We start from the raw sequence: 16,200 nt of genomic DNA on the forward strand, positions 1-16,200 counted from the left end.
CAAAATTGAAAAAATAAATCGATGTAAAATTTCGAAGGAATAACTTTGCAGTGAATTATCACAAAGTAATTCCTGGCGATGAAATGACATGGAGCCCTTCCTTTACTTCTCTGAGCGGTGCTGACATGTGCCACTATACCTCGCCACCGCCCAAAGGTGGCAACACATCTCCACTGGTGACAACCACAAACGTCCAGCTTCAATATCAAGCCAGGCTGCCTTCTCAGTATAATACCAGGCTTATAACAGCACACTCTGTAAAGCTTCTCGCTAAGGTCATATGCAATAGCAACAGCATTTACACACTGAGTATGTCCCAATCCCTAACGACCCCTATACGGACTCTTTTAGGGAGATGTCTGTCGATATCTTGCCTTTTTAAGACCTTCAGTACCCTTACACAAACGCTGGCCATGCCCACACCCCTGTCTGTTTGGACCGGGATCTGGTAAGAATGATGGAAATCTTGTCTTCTTGCATTTCCCTAGTAGACTCAGGAATGGAGGGTTACTGCGTACAACTCAATTCCAGAAAAAACAGGGCATGACGGTCGATGGTAATTCAGTGTCCGTGGCCCCCTACTTTGGTCCAATGAGTTTCATGCCAGTGCTATTCCAGCAGACACTGTGAACAATCTAGGATTGATCATCAATATTGCTCAGGCCAATGCAGTCTCAGACTCCTGTTTTAACCAAATGCATATGCTTTTCAAAATCCTTCCATTTGAGGATCCCACACAGAAGAAGACCACAGCACCAGGTGCCGTCTCCACCTGGTTCTACCACAGACACTTGTATCCAAGGAAGCCAGCCTATCTAGGTTCGGCATCCCCAGATCAACCACAAATACCACAAGAGTTCTCCTCTGACTCAAAGGATGATCTCAGGCTCGCCCACCTGCCTTGTGCATTCCACACTGGCTCCCAGTATGCTTAAGTATACCCCTCAAGGTGCTATGGATGGACCATTCTCCCTTTTATATTGCAGGCCGTGGATTCCAATGCAAAAAAGCTCCACGTGCCCCATCATTCTCTCTTCTGGGGGGGATATAAACTGTTGTGAGCCCCACACCATCGCTAATTTCGTTCTCCATAAAAGACTGAGACCCTGACTTGACTCTTGTCTGACTCAGCTACCTGATCCCCCTTTTCCTACCTTCCAATATCTGCGATTTCTTGAAGAACTCCGAAATGGGGAACGAGAATGGCAGGGATATCACGAGGGTGGTGCAAACACATTGGAACAAAGGCATAAGAAGAGCACAGTTTTAGAATGGACATGTTAGGACATTCTGTATCTCCTAATATAGAAAAATAAAACTGATGAACATTTTTGGGGTTTTAGGGATCTTGCTAAATTCTGTATCCCCTTAGCTTGCATGATAAAAAAGATCTGCTAAATCTATAAAAGAGATCTGAAGGTACGTGTCTGTGATGCACCTTTTATGATCTCGTTTATGAATATGTCTGCAAATTCAAGACTTGAGGGGGATTTTCCCGCCACTGAAAAGTGCTTTGAGAATAACAGACGGGATGCGTCCTGGCTCTTCTGCACATACATGGATGTACATTCTTTGTTTCTTTTTTTCTTTTCATTTGACATTGGCATGCCCTTTAAATGTCCGTCATAGAAAAATGCACTCCCACAAGAGACATGGGTGCTGGGACCCATATTAATACATTGAATGGTTGGCAGGCCAGCGCGTCATTTGCACTGGTGCATGCCACCCAAGAAGTATGCCAGTCACCTTTAAGGCAGGCTACACAAATGGCAGAGGAAGGCGGAAAAGAAAACAAGCATTGACAATGACAACAGTTTGGTCTTTTGTTTAGGCATGGGAAAGGCACTTGCCAGGTACTGCCATAGTGGTATTAACTGCTCATTAATGGTAGCAGGTCCAAAATGGTGTGAGTACCTGGGCATCTAATAGCAGTGCCTGGCAAATACCTAATACCTATATACGAGCCAAAACTGTTGGCTTTGCCAATGATTGTTTTTAACAGGGCTTCAGTGAAGAACATGCATAGTGCTTATAAATCAATGCTTAAGACAATTTTATTACACCAGCGGCTGGTTTACACCTCCAATTAAGCCATTATCACTCAGAAGACTGCTTTGAAAAACAACTGCCAGGAACTTTGAGTGCAAAGTTTGGTAAGGCTTGATTAAAGAGAGCTCAAAGAGTTCCCGGGAGGGGCTGGAACTGGGTGGGAATGGCCATAGGGATTAGCATGGCCATGGGCCGTCAATGGCTGAACAAATAATTAAACAACACCTACAAGTTTTTGTCCCTCCTCATATGCCATTCCTCCCTTTCTGTACCCTAATGCAATAGTTTCAGCACCACCTAATAGCCCAAACTAAAAAAGGCAAGAGGATTAGCACATATTGGATAAGCGGCAATTGCCTAGTGTTGTCTTTAAAGCCAATGGTATTAACGTTTACAACCAGCTTGAGACTATCTTTCATGAATAACAACACACCTGTGAGAAAAAAAATGGAAGACTTCCTGACCTGTTAAAAAAAACACACATACATTTTCATAACATTACATTTATTTTGACTGGCATAAATATCCAGTAACCGTGACATGAAAATATGTCAGTTTAGAGACAGTACAATCTATATTGATTGGGTTTCAGAAATAAAAACTACATTATACAACCTATTCAATTTTGTGTCTTGTAACAGGCCTCCTAGTCGATTTCAATGTTTCTTTTGTTATCCTTCCGGAAGGATTCTAGTTGAGCCTGCTGTGCTGCTGAGAAGACCCACCGTTGCATTCCCAACTCTGTTAGTTTGGCCATTTTCTTCACGTTCGCCAACAGACTGCTTAACCAGACTCCACACTCGCGGCTGGTCGATGGCTTCAGACTGAAATCCAGCTCGGTGAGCTCTTTTAGGGCATCCAAACTTTGAAAGAAGCCGTTCCACGCGTCGTCCGATATCGTGCTGTTGTAAGACAGATCCAACTTCTGTAATTTCCCCAAATGGCCGGCCTGTGCAAGAGACGCTAAAACAAATCAAAATCGATATCTTCAATACGCAATTCAAATAATGATTTAATTTAGCATGTGTCTTTATAAGGTTTCGTTCAAAGGCCAATAAATGACATCAGATTTTATTGGAATTCTTCCCATTAAAAAAGCAGTGGAATTACCATTTTCTTTGTTGTTTTATTTCAGTGTGTACCCGACATACCACTTTTAGTTCTCCCTCCCCAAATGTTCCCCTTAATTAACATCTATTCTCTTTCCTGTTACTCCCCTATATGGAGGTAAACGGGAATGTTGTTGCTGGCGTATTTACTGCTGACATTCTAATGCCGGCATAAAGTCCCGGATGAAGTACATTGTAAATTGACATCTACCCTTTGATTAGATTTTGAGCATACAGAATTTGTGGTAGAGAAGTAAAGTGGGCCACAAGAAGATAAAAGTGATTTGCCCTGGGTCACACAATGTGGCCATAGAGCGATGCTGAGATATAAAATTATGACACCTGGTCCCGCAGACAACAATTTAACCACCGGCCCACAACTCCTTCAATAGCATAATCTAGGTGAGGGTGCATTTAATTCTAATAGATTCTACATAGGTATCAGTAGTGGCAATTTAAATATTAAATGGTAGTGGCAATTTAAATATTAAATGGCCAGGCGCACCAAGTGTGGTGGCAATGCAAGTCTTCCTCACACCTCTGTGCTCCATCCATGAGCTGTAAGGAAACCTTGGAAGGCCACAATGTTCACTCTATGCTGGGACATCAACTGAGGTATGGATTAGCACCAATCATGTGGCTGGTTTTGGCATCAGCTTTCACCAGGTCTGTCCTCGGATCTTTGCGTGAACTTGAGGCCCTGACTGAATCAGTTTTCCTAAGCGGTAACCAGGTCAAGCCCAAGGAAAGAGTGCTTACACTCTGCTCTCCTCTCTGTCCAATTTGCTCCTGGAATGAAATCCTATAAGACATACAAACCTAGAACAGCAACATCTTGAGCCACCAGATCGCAGCTGCTCAACCTCAACTCTCGCAGCACGGCCGCACGCTTCAGCATGTCCAAAAGTTGCGTGAGTTGCCCACCAACACATTTATTCCAAGACAGGTCTAACTGTTCTAGCTCTGAGAGATGGAAAAGAGCTTCCGCTGGAAAGAAAAATTGTTTTACAATGAGGGCATGAATCTATCCATGGATCCGTTCATTGACATGTAAGTAAAGACACAATACGGTCATGTCATATCCTCGATCAAGCCTTCCTCATGAAATGCACGGAACCTTTACCATCGCTTCCAGACCCCACCCCTTTGGTGGACGCAGGTGAAGAAAGAGTGGAAAGAAATTAGAGAAAATATGACTTCCTCTGTGACTCCTTTATGAGGTATAACCCCTAAACTGGTGGGATTGACCTCCTTGTAATGGCCCATGGACAAATTTACACAAGCCCCAGCATAATTGCCAGGCAGTAACATCAACCACCAAGGGGGTTACAGATATTAGCATCACTGCAAGCATTTTGTGACGCCGGTAGATTTTCATTTTAAAGTTGTGAAATGGGAACGCAGCAATTTTACACGTTTAAAGAAACAACAATAGAAAATGGCCACCATGGAAAAGAATTGAAAGGATCTACACCTAATGCCATCTCCTTTTCCATGGCAATCAGTGCTGCAGTGAGGAGGAGTCCCTACAGCCAGGCGAGTGGAGTGTTAAGGACGGCATGGTGGCATTGGTCTGGCAAGGTGGGGCAGCAAGTAAGTTTGGTGTGGGTGAGGGGGCGGGGTTGGGGTTGGGACAGGGGGAAGTGTAGCAGGGGGCAGCGGGAGCACACAGGAGATAAATTATCATGTGCTTATCACCAGCAGAAATGATAGAAGACCTGCATCCACCCTACCTCCCCACACCACTAAACAGGGTTGCAGGATTTGGAGGTGAGTTGAAGGAAGTAGGGAGGTGGTGTAGCAAGACAACCCCTTCCTCCACTTGATATTGGCCGAAGCCCCCTTTCTTCCAAATGCCTGTATCCCAGTGCAACTTGGGGGTCGTCAATCATCCAGCCTCATAGTTACAGATGAGTAGAGGGGTCCCTGAGAGGGGCAGCAGCAGACAAGGGCACGCTGCATATGCCTAGCTGAAATCGCCAAACATACCCAGACCCGTCAGGGGATGCCCTGCGCTTGGTTAATCCCCTCCCGGCCTTGATCCAGATGGTGGAGTTAAGGAGAAGGGGCCACTCGCTGACAAAATTGGTGTCTGTGGAATTATTTTGGACTGTTTTGTGCAGAATCATTGAACAGCAGCAACAGTTGAAAGCTTAGGTGTTTGTGCCTGGACAAAATATTGTTTTTAGAGGAAAATTTTGTCTGATAATACATTATTACACAATGAATTCTAAAGAAGAATGCAACCGTACTGCAGGAGTGAAATACATATTTTCACTCCTTAAAAAAACTGTAGAGGGCGAACCTGAAAAGGGGAACACGAAAATCACATTGAACAAGCACAGATAAAGTCTACCCAAAGCCTTTAGAGCGAGTCACGCATACAGTTGATGTATCGTTACACATGCATACCATACCTAGCTCTGCAAAGGATCTTCCTGTCAGAGCAGAGTGGCTGAGCATCACGGATTTCAATTTCGGTAAAAACCTGAACCTGCTGAACAGGTGCTCTGAGGAGCTTCCGATGTTTCTATTGGACGACAGGTTCAGCGCTTCAAGGCTTGACAGCAGAGGTATTACCTGGGCTTCAATGACACAGCATGTTACACGTGACAGCAGGGAACACGTGTGCGATGGTTATTACAAATTCAAAGATCCCAAAGCAAATACAATTAATGTCTATTTTATTTTCTTGATGCTTATACTGCTTTTATCCAAGCGCTTTATAGAAATATAATCACAGAACAAACAATTTGAAGAAATGAAAAACAGCAGCCAGCAAGATCTAAAATGTACTTGACACTTTCAGGAAAGACAGATTGAATTAAATGGACCTGATTTACAATAGCCTTGTTCAATGGCACAAGAGTTTTTAGACATTTCTTAAATTGAGCAAGAGAAGGGCAAGAGCGACTATCGAGAGGTAGAGAACTCCAAAGCTTATGCAGAAGCAGTTGGAAGGAACAAAAACGTGGAGAGACACATGGAGGGCGAGGAAAAGAAAACAGAAATTGTGATGTAGAGCGAGGGGGTAGATACCTGCGCTGCAACCCAACACACACGCACCTTTCTAAAAACCTAACCCCAACCCCGATTTACATTTTTTTGTGGTAAAATGCGTTAGAAAAACAGCATTCGCACCCGGCAAAGGGGCCTGGTTCCACCCACCCAAGGCCCTTTTCCGGGTGGCACAATTATTTTTTTTTTATGTGGGGAGGCAACAGGCAGCCTCTCCACCACCTCAAACCCCAAAACAAACCATATCCCTTCCCCACCCACTCCTTCCTATCCATTCACCTAGTGGACCGGAGCGTTGTGCTCTGGTCCTGCACACCTCCCGCTCCCGGCCACCGCCGTAGAAATGGAAAAGGAACGAGCCCCTATTCCCTATGGTGGCGGCCCTCTTTTTCTTTTTTTTTCCCTCGGCGATTGGCGTCATCCAATAATTGCAGCCGGTCTCCCGAGAGAAAAAAAGGAAACAATTTCCACCCTGGATAAAACACTGGGGTGCAAATGACTTTCACCACTGCGGCAGAGGCAGACATGGCCGGTAACGGTCCCCAGCCCACTGCAAGGTCCTTGCTTAGCTCGTCGCCACCTAGACTCAGGCTGGTGGGCCATTACCGGCCATGTCCGTCCCCCCCTCCGCCGCAGGGTTGAAAGCCTTAGTAAAACAAGATTCTGTGAAAGTGGCCTGCCAGGAAAATGGAATATAAACTTGAGGGCGTTCCCCGACTGTGGACAGGACTGAGGAAATATAAACAAAAATAGAAAAGTGTCCCGCCGCCAGGAAATGATTTGTATATAGAACCACATTTTTATTGACTCATTAGTGTTGTCGGTTGTAACGTGCTTTGCAAAATTGTGCTCATACCTGGCAGCATCAAAGGCGGGCAAATGGAAACTTGGTAAGATTCAAGAAGGCAACTCTATTTTCTGCCGTGCATGTTGCAAGTTATTGCGAGGAAAATGGCCATTTCCGTTTCTCCGCCCTTTCCCTCTATCCACATGCACTGTGAAACAACTTTCATTTTTATTAATATAAGGGTATGTATTGAGCGCGGGCCTAGCCTGAAGTAGCAACCAAACGTTTTACAAGTCATAGGGGGAAGTACATGGTACGGGAAGCATATTGCAAGGGAGCGGGAAACTGACTAACGCCGAGGGAGGGTGGGCGTGGGCCATTTGGCAGCAACTAGGGAAGGAAACTGGAATAAAATCGCTCAGTCTCAGGTTAGGTGGGGAGTAGACCTAGGTGTTAAGGTGGAGCCAATCCTTGATGAGAAGGGTCTTAACCTCTTTTCTGAAATAAATCTAGAATCCACTTGTAATTATGTGCTTTATAAACCACAAATAAAATGAAATACATTTTTTTAAGTAGTCACTTTTTACTGAGCCTACCAAATGCAGTAACTGTATGCATGTATTGAATTTCATGTTACCCAAACCTAGCTGGGTAGCAACCAAGCACTGTACAACAAGGGGGTACAGCAATAGGCTACAATAGCATGGATAGAACTAGAGTCAGGGGTCAAGTCCTAAAAAGAATGTGGAGGGACTCATTAACATACACAATTGGATGTGACATCACCAGAAATTAGCATATTAAGGTGAAATATGCAAACTTAATTCAATTGGCTTTGCATAACTATGCAAATTGCACAGAGAAAATTGGCATTTGCCTTCCATAAAATGTACATACACAAAAAACCAAAGGAGGATATTTTCTTCAAATAGGGTTTGATAATTTTACAAAAGTGTGCACGTTGGCTTGGGCTTCAGAATTGGGGAGGGGTCTGCAGGTAGAAGCATGGGAAAGTGTTTAGAGGGTGACAGTAAAGGCTAAGATGGACCTGAAAGTGCGCTATGGTCACCAACGGGTTTTAGTTCGTGTATACTGGACGCCAGAGAGTATGTGTGCAAGGCGATTGGCTGGTAATGACCTTTGTTGGGGTTGTTATCATATGAAGGGAACCTTATAACATTTGCTTTGGGAATGTGGGAGGGTGGTAGATTTTTGGAAGGATGTTCTGGATAGGATTAATCTGGTGGAGAACATATTACTTCCTCGAACTTTTATGGCAGTTGTTTTTCTTTCAAGTGAAGGTAGAGGTGAAGAAGCTTGTGACTCTTCGTATTGGATTGATAGAGCTTTATTGATGACAAACAAATTATGAAAGTGTGGAAAACTAGAAAAAAGCCACAATTTGAGAACTGGCTGACAGATATGCGAACACTTTCACATTTTGAGAAATCTCAGTCAATTAGACTCAATCGGGAGGGTGAATATGTGGAAAGATGGGGGACCTTTAATGAATGGTATGGGTAAGGTGTAGGTTGAGGTAGTGTAGGTATTAGTTAGGAATTGGTGGTTGGGTGAAGGGGGGGTGTTTTGTCTTGTCAAGTTATGTTATTTTGTAGTGTCTTACTATTGGAGCTCAATGTTGGGTTTTGGTTATACTAGTTATATTTGTGATTTATATAGTCAATATAGGATAGGACGATATGTATTAAGTTACTTGAATGTTGTACTAATTTATGCAATAATTGTGATGTTCATGGAGTAAAACTAAATCAAGAGAAAAAAAAGAAAAGTGTGCATGTTTCCATCACCAAGAATCAATGAGATTGTTTTCTCTGGAAAGTGCAATCCTGCAATGTGACATTTCACATGCAGTTGTTCACGGTTTATCACCAGGTTATATGGTGCAGTGGTAAAGTGCCCCCTCCTCCCTGACATGTGAACCCGGTGACTATATTTTGAATCCCCAGGTTGCGCTAAAACTCATAATTTTGAAAAAGACATTCAAAGTGTCTTGTTACGGCCTAGAAAAATACCCTGGGAGACGGCGCCCTCCCTCTGAAAAAAGTTGGGGGGGGGTGAGCCAATATCCTTGTGTTCTCAATGCGTGGGCACCCAATGCCTAAACTGTAGGGCCTGTGTCTTCCACTCAGACATTCCTCTTGTTTGTCTTCAGTTTGGGGTCCTGCAGCTCTTGGGCTTCAGGGATCTATAAAAGTCATTTTATAGGTCACTCCTTACCTTGCTCTTCTCCTCTGGTTAAACATTCAGCAGTGATTCGAATATCAGTGTCTTCCCAGACTGAAGCTGAAAGAGAGCTGTGGCAATTTCTTCCCCTGAAATATCAGCTTCCACACCCAAGTTCTGCTGCTCTGTGACATGCAGAAGGACTGTTGGCTCAATAATTTCCTGCCTTTTAAACATGGGCTGTTCCCGCAGGGCATGATATAACGACTCATAATATGCAGGCAATGCATCAGCGATTTCAGCGTCGCCCATTGGAACATTCCCATTATCAATGTGCAAAGGTCTCACAGATCCAGTACCCTTATTCCTTCTTTCCGACCGCGCTAACATTTTCCCAATTTATCCCCAGACTCAGGAATCTGGCTGCACACTACCCAGTGTGCCTGATGAGCCTTGTCCAGGGCAAATTCTGAAGTTCATCTTGGTTCTTCTGGACGCCTCCTGTGCTGCTCGGGACTCAGTGGAAAGGAAATCCTCTTTGGCCGCTATTTAGGCCAATTAAGCCCCCCTCACTGCTGGCGGGTACTGTTTACATTTTAACAACACCAGTGAGATTGGTTCACCCCCTGAGAACCACAATGTAACCGTACTATCCATTAACCCTACAATAATAGCAAACTCTACCGATGTTGTATTGGATATTGTCTCTGTGAATTCAGGAAAACCTAAATAATATGTGTTTAATCGACACATTGCATTGGGTTTTGCAAGCCCTCTGTTCAGTTCAATGAGATGCGGAGAGTGATCTGCAATCCCTCTGGCCATAAACCTTGCAGAGATAAGGTTATGATTGTTATATTGTGGGCTGAAAAAATAATCCAATCTTGACATAGAGCCATGAACCCTGGAAAAAAAACGAAAACCCTTTTTCAGAAGCGTGCAACATTCTCCAAGTGTCCAGCAAACCCAATGCTGAGGTGAACAAGCACAGTTTAGTGGGCAAATACAGGTTCCTACCGCCAATACGGGTTCGGTCCAACCCCAGATCCATGATGTCATTGAAATCCCCCACAGCCCCTAAAACCCAAGAATTCACCTGACTGGGGACAATTAGCTTTGGAAGATCATTTAGTAAATCCATTGTGAGCGGAGGGGGTGCATAAACATCTAGAATCCCCCAGATAGCCCCCCACAGCTCTCCCCAGGAATCTGGTCATACCTCTGATCTCTATAAGCTTAAAGGGGAGCCTTTTATGTACAAGAATAATATTACCCTGTGCACCCCCGGAAAATCCTGCATGAAATGCCGATTTGTAATTAGTTCTCAAAAAGAACTTGACTTGCTAAGTAAGTTTCTGCGAGCAGGGCAACATCTGGTGAATATTTATTGAGAGACTGCAACAGCCCATTCACACTCCATGTTACTAGAGAAACCCGCCTACCATGTGACATTCACCCCGAAAACCCACTGGGAAGGTTGTGTATTAAGGGAACCCATACCCCCACCTAAGTTCCTGGATGGAGAGAAGCCTCAAGCGACCAAACCGAGCAATATAGGTAAACCATGAAGAAAGAACTTTAAAGCATTTGACCCCTAACTGAAGAACCTGTCGCCCTAACCTTGTGCAAAACATACACGGGCTAACTGAATCAACCATGTACGGGGAGTCCGCTGAGACAGTGAGAACACAAAAGAGCTCCTCATCTTGCACGCAATAGTGCAGAGGCCATATATGTTGGAGCTACACAAGTTGGAAGGAAGAGACTAATCATGCCTGAGTAAACTGTAACCAAACAACCAGAGTGGAACACATCTTCATCCATTGTCCGTCATCTCATGATTATCGCCAGTGTCCTCAGGCAGCGCCGGCATCTGTGGATTAAATGGAGTAGGGGGTGGTATCAACTCCTGCACCTGTCGCAGGACTGCTCTCTGTCATGCGGAAATTGACTCAGACTGAATAGTAGTTTCCAACTAATCCCACGCCTCATGCGGACTATTGAATAGCAGAGTTTTCGCCCTATGATATAATTTCAATTGTGCAGGAAAAAAAGAGGGTGTATTTGATGCCATGAGAGATCAGCTTGTTCCTTACAGGGTCAAAGGATTGCTGCGCACCCTGTAACTCTCTGGTGTAGTCTGGAAAAAATCCAGTCCTACAGCCGCTATACGTGATCGGACCGGTGGCCCTTTTCATTTGCAGCAAATAGTCCCTATGGCGATACTTCAATAGTCTTGCTATCACGGTACACAGGGGATATGGGGGCTGTGTACATGGTACCAATCTGCCAGAAGGAATTTGGTGGACTTGTTCCACTGAAAAGAAGTTGGAAAGCTTCTTTGGTGCCACAAGTTCAGTAAACCACTGCTCCAGGAAAAGTTCCATACTGGGCCCTTCGTCCTTCTTCTGCAGTCCTAGAATGCAGAGGTTATTGCGCCTTGACCTTCCTTTGCTATCCTCCGCACGGCTTTCCAGAGATTTAGCTTTTGAGAGACAGATGCCAGTCAGATCTTGTCAGTTCCCCCTCACCAGTCAACATTCACTCGTATTGCCTGAGGCCAGCAGCTCTGCCATGTATCAGATGGAGAGTGAGGCTGTTCTTCCTCTCAGGACCGCACACGACAGGTCACAAGTGCAACGTCCCCACGATCCTTTGGTAAACTCCTGATGTCAGTCGCAAAGAAGCCTCATATTCCCAGTGGCTGCCATATCCACAGTGTGGCCCCGCTGGAGTCGATGTATCTGCCCAACACAATAGAAAGCATCACTGGCTCCAGGACAAAATGGCACCCATCCTGGAGCACCGCCAAAGAATGTCATCGTCCAAAGGCTTCCCGGCACCAATCAGCCTCAGGAAGTTGCTTCCAACTAGGATTATCCTGCAGGATGGTGGCCAAGGGCTTGCATCCTTATTCCCTGACTGCTCAACAGTGCCCCTCCACCCCCTTCAGATGCATCGTAAGCAGCAGTAGAAAGCTGGTGATCGTCACCAAGTTGGATGCCACAATACAGACATATATGCAGACTGACACTACTAATGTAGGACAGTCTATCTAGGTAATAACACTTATTGTGTTTTCTTTGCCCTTCATGCACAGTAGCTGTGCATTAAGGATATAGCAAACATAAATGTTATTACCTGAATAGACTGGTCCACATTGAATGTTGGCCAGTGACAACACTTATGTTTGCTTTACCCTTACAGAACCCTAACTGTGCATTAAGGGTAAAGCAACATGATAAGTTCTATTATCTGGCTAGTCTGGCCTACATTGAATGTAGGCCAGTGACAACACTTGTCATGTTTGCTTTACTCTTGATGCACAGTAACTGTGCATCAAGGGTAAAACAAACATAATGGCTAGACTGGCTTACGTCCAAGCATGCATATACTTTGATATTGTGGCATGCATGGCAGTAGCCATGTAATAAAACTTATCATCTTTGCTTGATGCACAGTAGCTGTGCAGCAAGGGTAAAGCAAATATAAGTGTTACTATGTAGCTAGACTGGCCTACATTTAATGTAGGACAGTCTAGCCAGGTAATAAGGCTTGTCATGTGTGTTTTACCATTGATGCACAATAACTGTACTGAACAGTAACTGTGCATCAAGGGTAAAGCAAACATAAATGTGTTTATGAAGTTAAAAAAAACACAACGGCCTCGGGATGGAAAATGGTAGGCAGTAAAGGGACTGGGCCTATAGAACATTGCTTGACAATTCTATTGCCTGAGGTCTACCTTCCACAACCTCCCTACCATTAGCATGCCCTTATTAGGAGCAATTCTCTACACATTGGGGTTTCAGTGCTCTAGAATGGTCTCGCTCATCTGAAGACCTTCCTTTTTTGCACGATATGTAGTCCCAAATCTCCCTACCGTCGGGTGTCTCCTGCAAAGTGGTGAAGTGTAGCCCTTATTTCTACAAACTCTCCATTAGACCAGTAAATGTCTCCCAAGAGCCCCACCACCTTGCTCTCTGAGTGCAAGGGCAAACATCATGTGGCACCCGCACTAGAAGACTTTTCCAGTGCTCTCAACTAGTGGTCATTAAGGTCTCCTGCCTGCGACATTGAGGCCATAACTCTGAAACAAATCTGTACTTGTCGAAATTCCCCAACCCAGCATCCTTAAAACGAGGCCTGAAAACAGCCTGCTGAAGGATGTGGTCAGCACTCAGGAAAATAGTTCCAGGAACCTCTGCAACTGCAACTGCTTACAGCACCCCTCATGCACTAGTCTGAAGATGTGAGGCTTCAAATGTGTCGCTGGCTGTGTTTCCACTGTCACAATCACGTACCACAGACCCCGTAAACAACATCTTATGAAGGATACATACATATGTGTTCTGTTGTGAAAAATGATCATGTGGGCCAAAGTACCCAACATATATTAAAGAAATGCAATTTCAGAAATATCGTCACAAAATACTCTTACTCAGAGTTGCCATATCCTCTTCTGTTAAGCCACATTTGTGTATGTCCAGCACTCGAAGTTGTTTGAGAGTACTCAGATCTGCAGCAGAACTCTGAAACCCGCCACCGATTGCCTTGTTACACGACAGGTCCAGTTTTCTTAGCTCGGGCAAGCATTGGAAAGCAGCACCTAAAATGGCAATAGGGCTAAGTTACACATTGAAGCCCAAACTCAGCACAGAAAAGTCCATAAGTGTCTTCAAGGAAAGAGCAAATTGTTAATCTGGGCAAGAGTTTGGTTTCGTTCACGTGAAATTAAACTCAGTAAAAAATAAAATAACAAATTACAACCCGATAGTAAAAAAGAAAACTCAAAAATTAATTGTAAAAATAACTAAATCAGTGTAATAGCTAAAACTAAATGCATCATGAAGGTATTATATTTGATCCTGTTGTAAAGACGATAACTCGTTTTGACATATATGGTACTCACTTAAACACTGCATGCTGTCATGCGTCAGTCCGCACATCTGTAGTTTCAGCGATCGCAAGCATGGTATGTTTTTCAGTTCCTGGGCAATGCTCCTCAAGCTGCAGCCAATGCTTGTGTTCATTGAGACATCAATCGTCTCCAGGCTGTTCATCAATTTCAGAGCAGTCGCTGAAAGGAACAGCACACAATGCATTCATAATAACCACAATTGCAGAAATCATCATTGCAGGAAAACCTTAAGGCCGATTTGCAATATTTCTTTTCCGCACAAGTGGAGGGACACGCAAGCGCAGCCCTTCCCTGAAAAGAAATGTGTGAACTATTTTTTTATTCATTTGCCTTTATATGTCACAATTAAACATTTTAGCAAACGAAGAAAAGAGAAAACCAGCATCCTAGCACATCAGCCATCTTACAACTATCAAACACTGTTAATCAGTCGATGTCCATCGTCATTTCATTCTCTTACTAAATAAAAAGTCTAAAATAAAAAATAAAAAGAACCAAAACATAGAATTCTAAGTTATCGTACAAACTTGATGTTGCGTGGATCGTTCATCTCCTTGGAATTAGAGACTTTTTGCCAGATCTTAATTGGCCCTCAGCCCTGAATAATACTCCATTTTCGGTTCAAACACCTTCCATTAAAATTAGACCACAGCTATCAGCAGAGACGTTTGTGTTCCTCCAATTAGCCGCTGCCACCAGTCATCCGTTCATAGCGTCTTGAATTTCTCTGCAAATCGCTCAAAATACTCCTTTCTCTGCTTCGTAAAATGTGGGCAAATCATAAACAGATGGGACAGGATTTCTATGATTTCATAGTTGTTAAAAAGCAGGTTGCAGGCTCTTTAAGTTCACTTCATGTAAGTTTATTTCCAGCTTAATGGTTACAGTTCCACATGAAGACATTAAGGACATTAGTTGAGACAAACACCGGCTCCCATCACCCAGGGCCAGCCAGCTGTAACTGCCACTACACAGAACACTCACTCAGAACATTCCATCATCCACTCAAAAACATTCCAATGACATCACAGCTACCTTACCTCAGACAGGCACAATACAACAAACCTCCCTCCTTTACTAAACCATACACACAGAACAAGTCACATAACAGAACAACACAACTACCACGTGATACTCAACTAGCAGACGGACATTTCCACGTCCAAACCCAACCATCAAAACATCACATCCTGACAAACCTCATTACATGTATCAATCGCAAAACCACTGTCATCCATCTGCCTGTTCCTGCCACAAACAAGCAACCAGGCTCTCACCCCGGGACCTAGCAAACCCCCAAACTGGGCTACTTCACCTACATTCCTAAACCACCACAAAACTGCTTCACCTCCTACCACCTGCCCCCGCCTACAACATCACGGGTGTCCAAGCCGCCACCTTGGAACTCCAGCAGGCCTCTAGACTAGCACTCTAGAGAAATGAGACCACAAAGCCTCCAAAAAGACAACCACAACCTCACTCCAATAGGGATTCACAAAGTGGAAACACATAACATCACTGAAACCACATACACCCATGAACTCAACACCATGCGCATTACACCAGACCAGGTTGTACAAACCTTCCAAACACATTGGGAGCTGTGGCCACGCACTCCCAATGCCAACATCAAAGACTGGTAAAAACTAAACAAACTTTTTAGCAAGGATGGCATCCTCACACAAGTAACTGTTGAACCCATAGGTAAAACAAAATCCACAATACATACCACAAATAACGTAGAAAAAAATGTACTCATCACCTCAGGACATACCACACATAATTCCAAAGGGTCATTACCAGGCGTCCCCAGCTACCCCTTTACCACCAGCTACCTACTATCCAATGTGATGAGAAGGTTAACAAACCTTAGAGAAGGCGCTACCTCCCCTTAAAACAACCACAGCGTTGTTCAACCTTTACCCGAAACGGGGAAAACTCCATAAACCAAACCTATCTCCAACTTAGAAGAAAACATCCTCCTGTACTAAAAGAGCATGGGCGCTACCCCGCTCTGGAACTAAACCCTGGCAGTTCAACTTTTACCAATAATCTAACGTGAGTACATATCTTCATGTAAACTTCATGGCACCATACATAATTGTCCAAACCATACCAAGCACACATTACCC

At 44.1% G+C, this 16,200-nt stretch overlaps 1 protein-coding gene across 1 annotated transcript in view; it reads right to left on the reverse strand.

Moving 5' to 3' along the window:
• Positions 1 to 2,536: 2,536 nt before the first annotated feature.
• LRRC31 (leucine rich repeat containing 31) overlaps positions 2,537 to 16,200 on the reverse strand; it is a 95,409-nt gene continuing 81,745 nt past the window's right edge. Inside the window, exons 6-10 of the mRNA XM_069618537.1 lie at positions 14,060 to 14,227; positions 13,589 to 13,756; positions 5,576 to 5,743; positions 3,978 to 4,145; positions 2,537 to 3,012 (exon numbers count right to left, since the gene is read on the reverse strand). Coding sequence (XP_069474638.1) covers positions 2,696 to 3,012; positions 3,978 to 4,145; positions 5,576 to 5,743; positions 13,589 to 13,756; positions 14,060 to 14,227 — 989 coding nt within the window. The 3' untranslated portion in view covers positions 2,537 to 2,695. The remainder of the gene's footprint in view (positions 3,013 to 3,977; positions 4,146 to 5,575; positions 5,744 to 13,588; positions 13,757 to 14,059; positions 14,228 to 16,200) is intronic.

This window comes from Ambystoma mexicanum, chromosome 10 (assembly GCF_040938575.1).
Source record: "Ambystoma mexicanum isolate Mex_15411 chromosome 10, UKY_AmexF1_1, whole genome shotgun sequence".
Lineage (NCBI taxonomy): Eukaryota > Metazoa > Chordata > Amphibia > Caudata > Ambystomatidae > Ambystoma > Ambystoma mexicanum.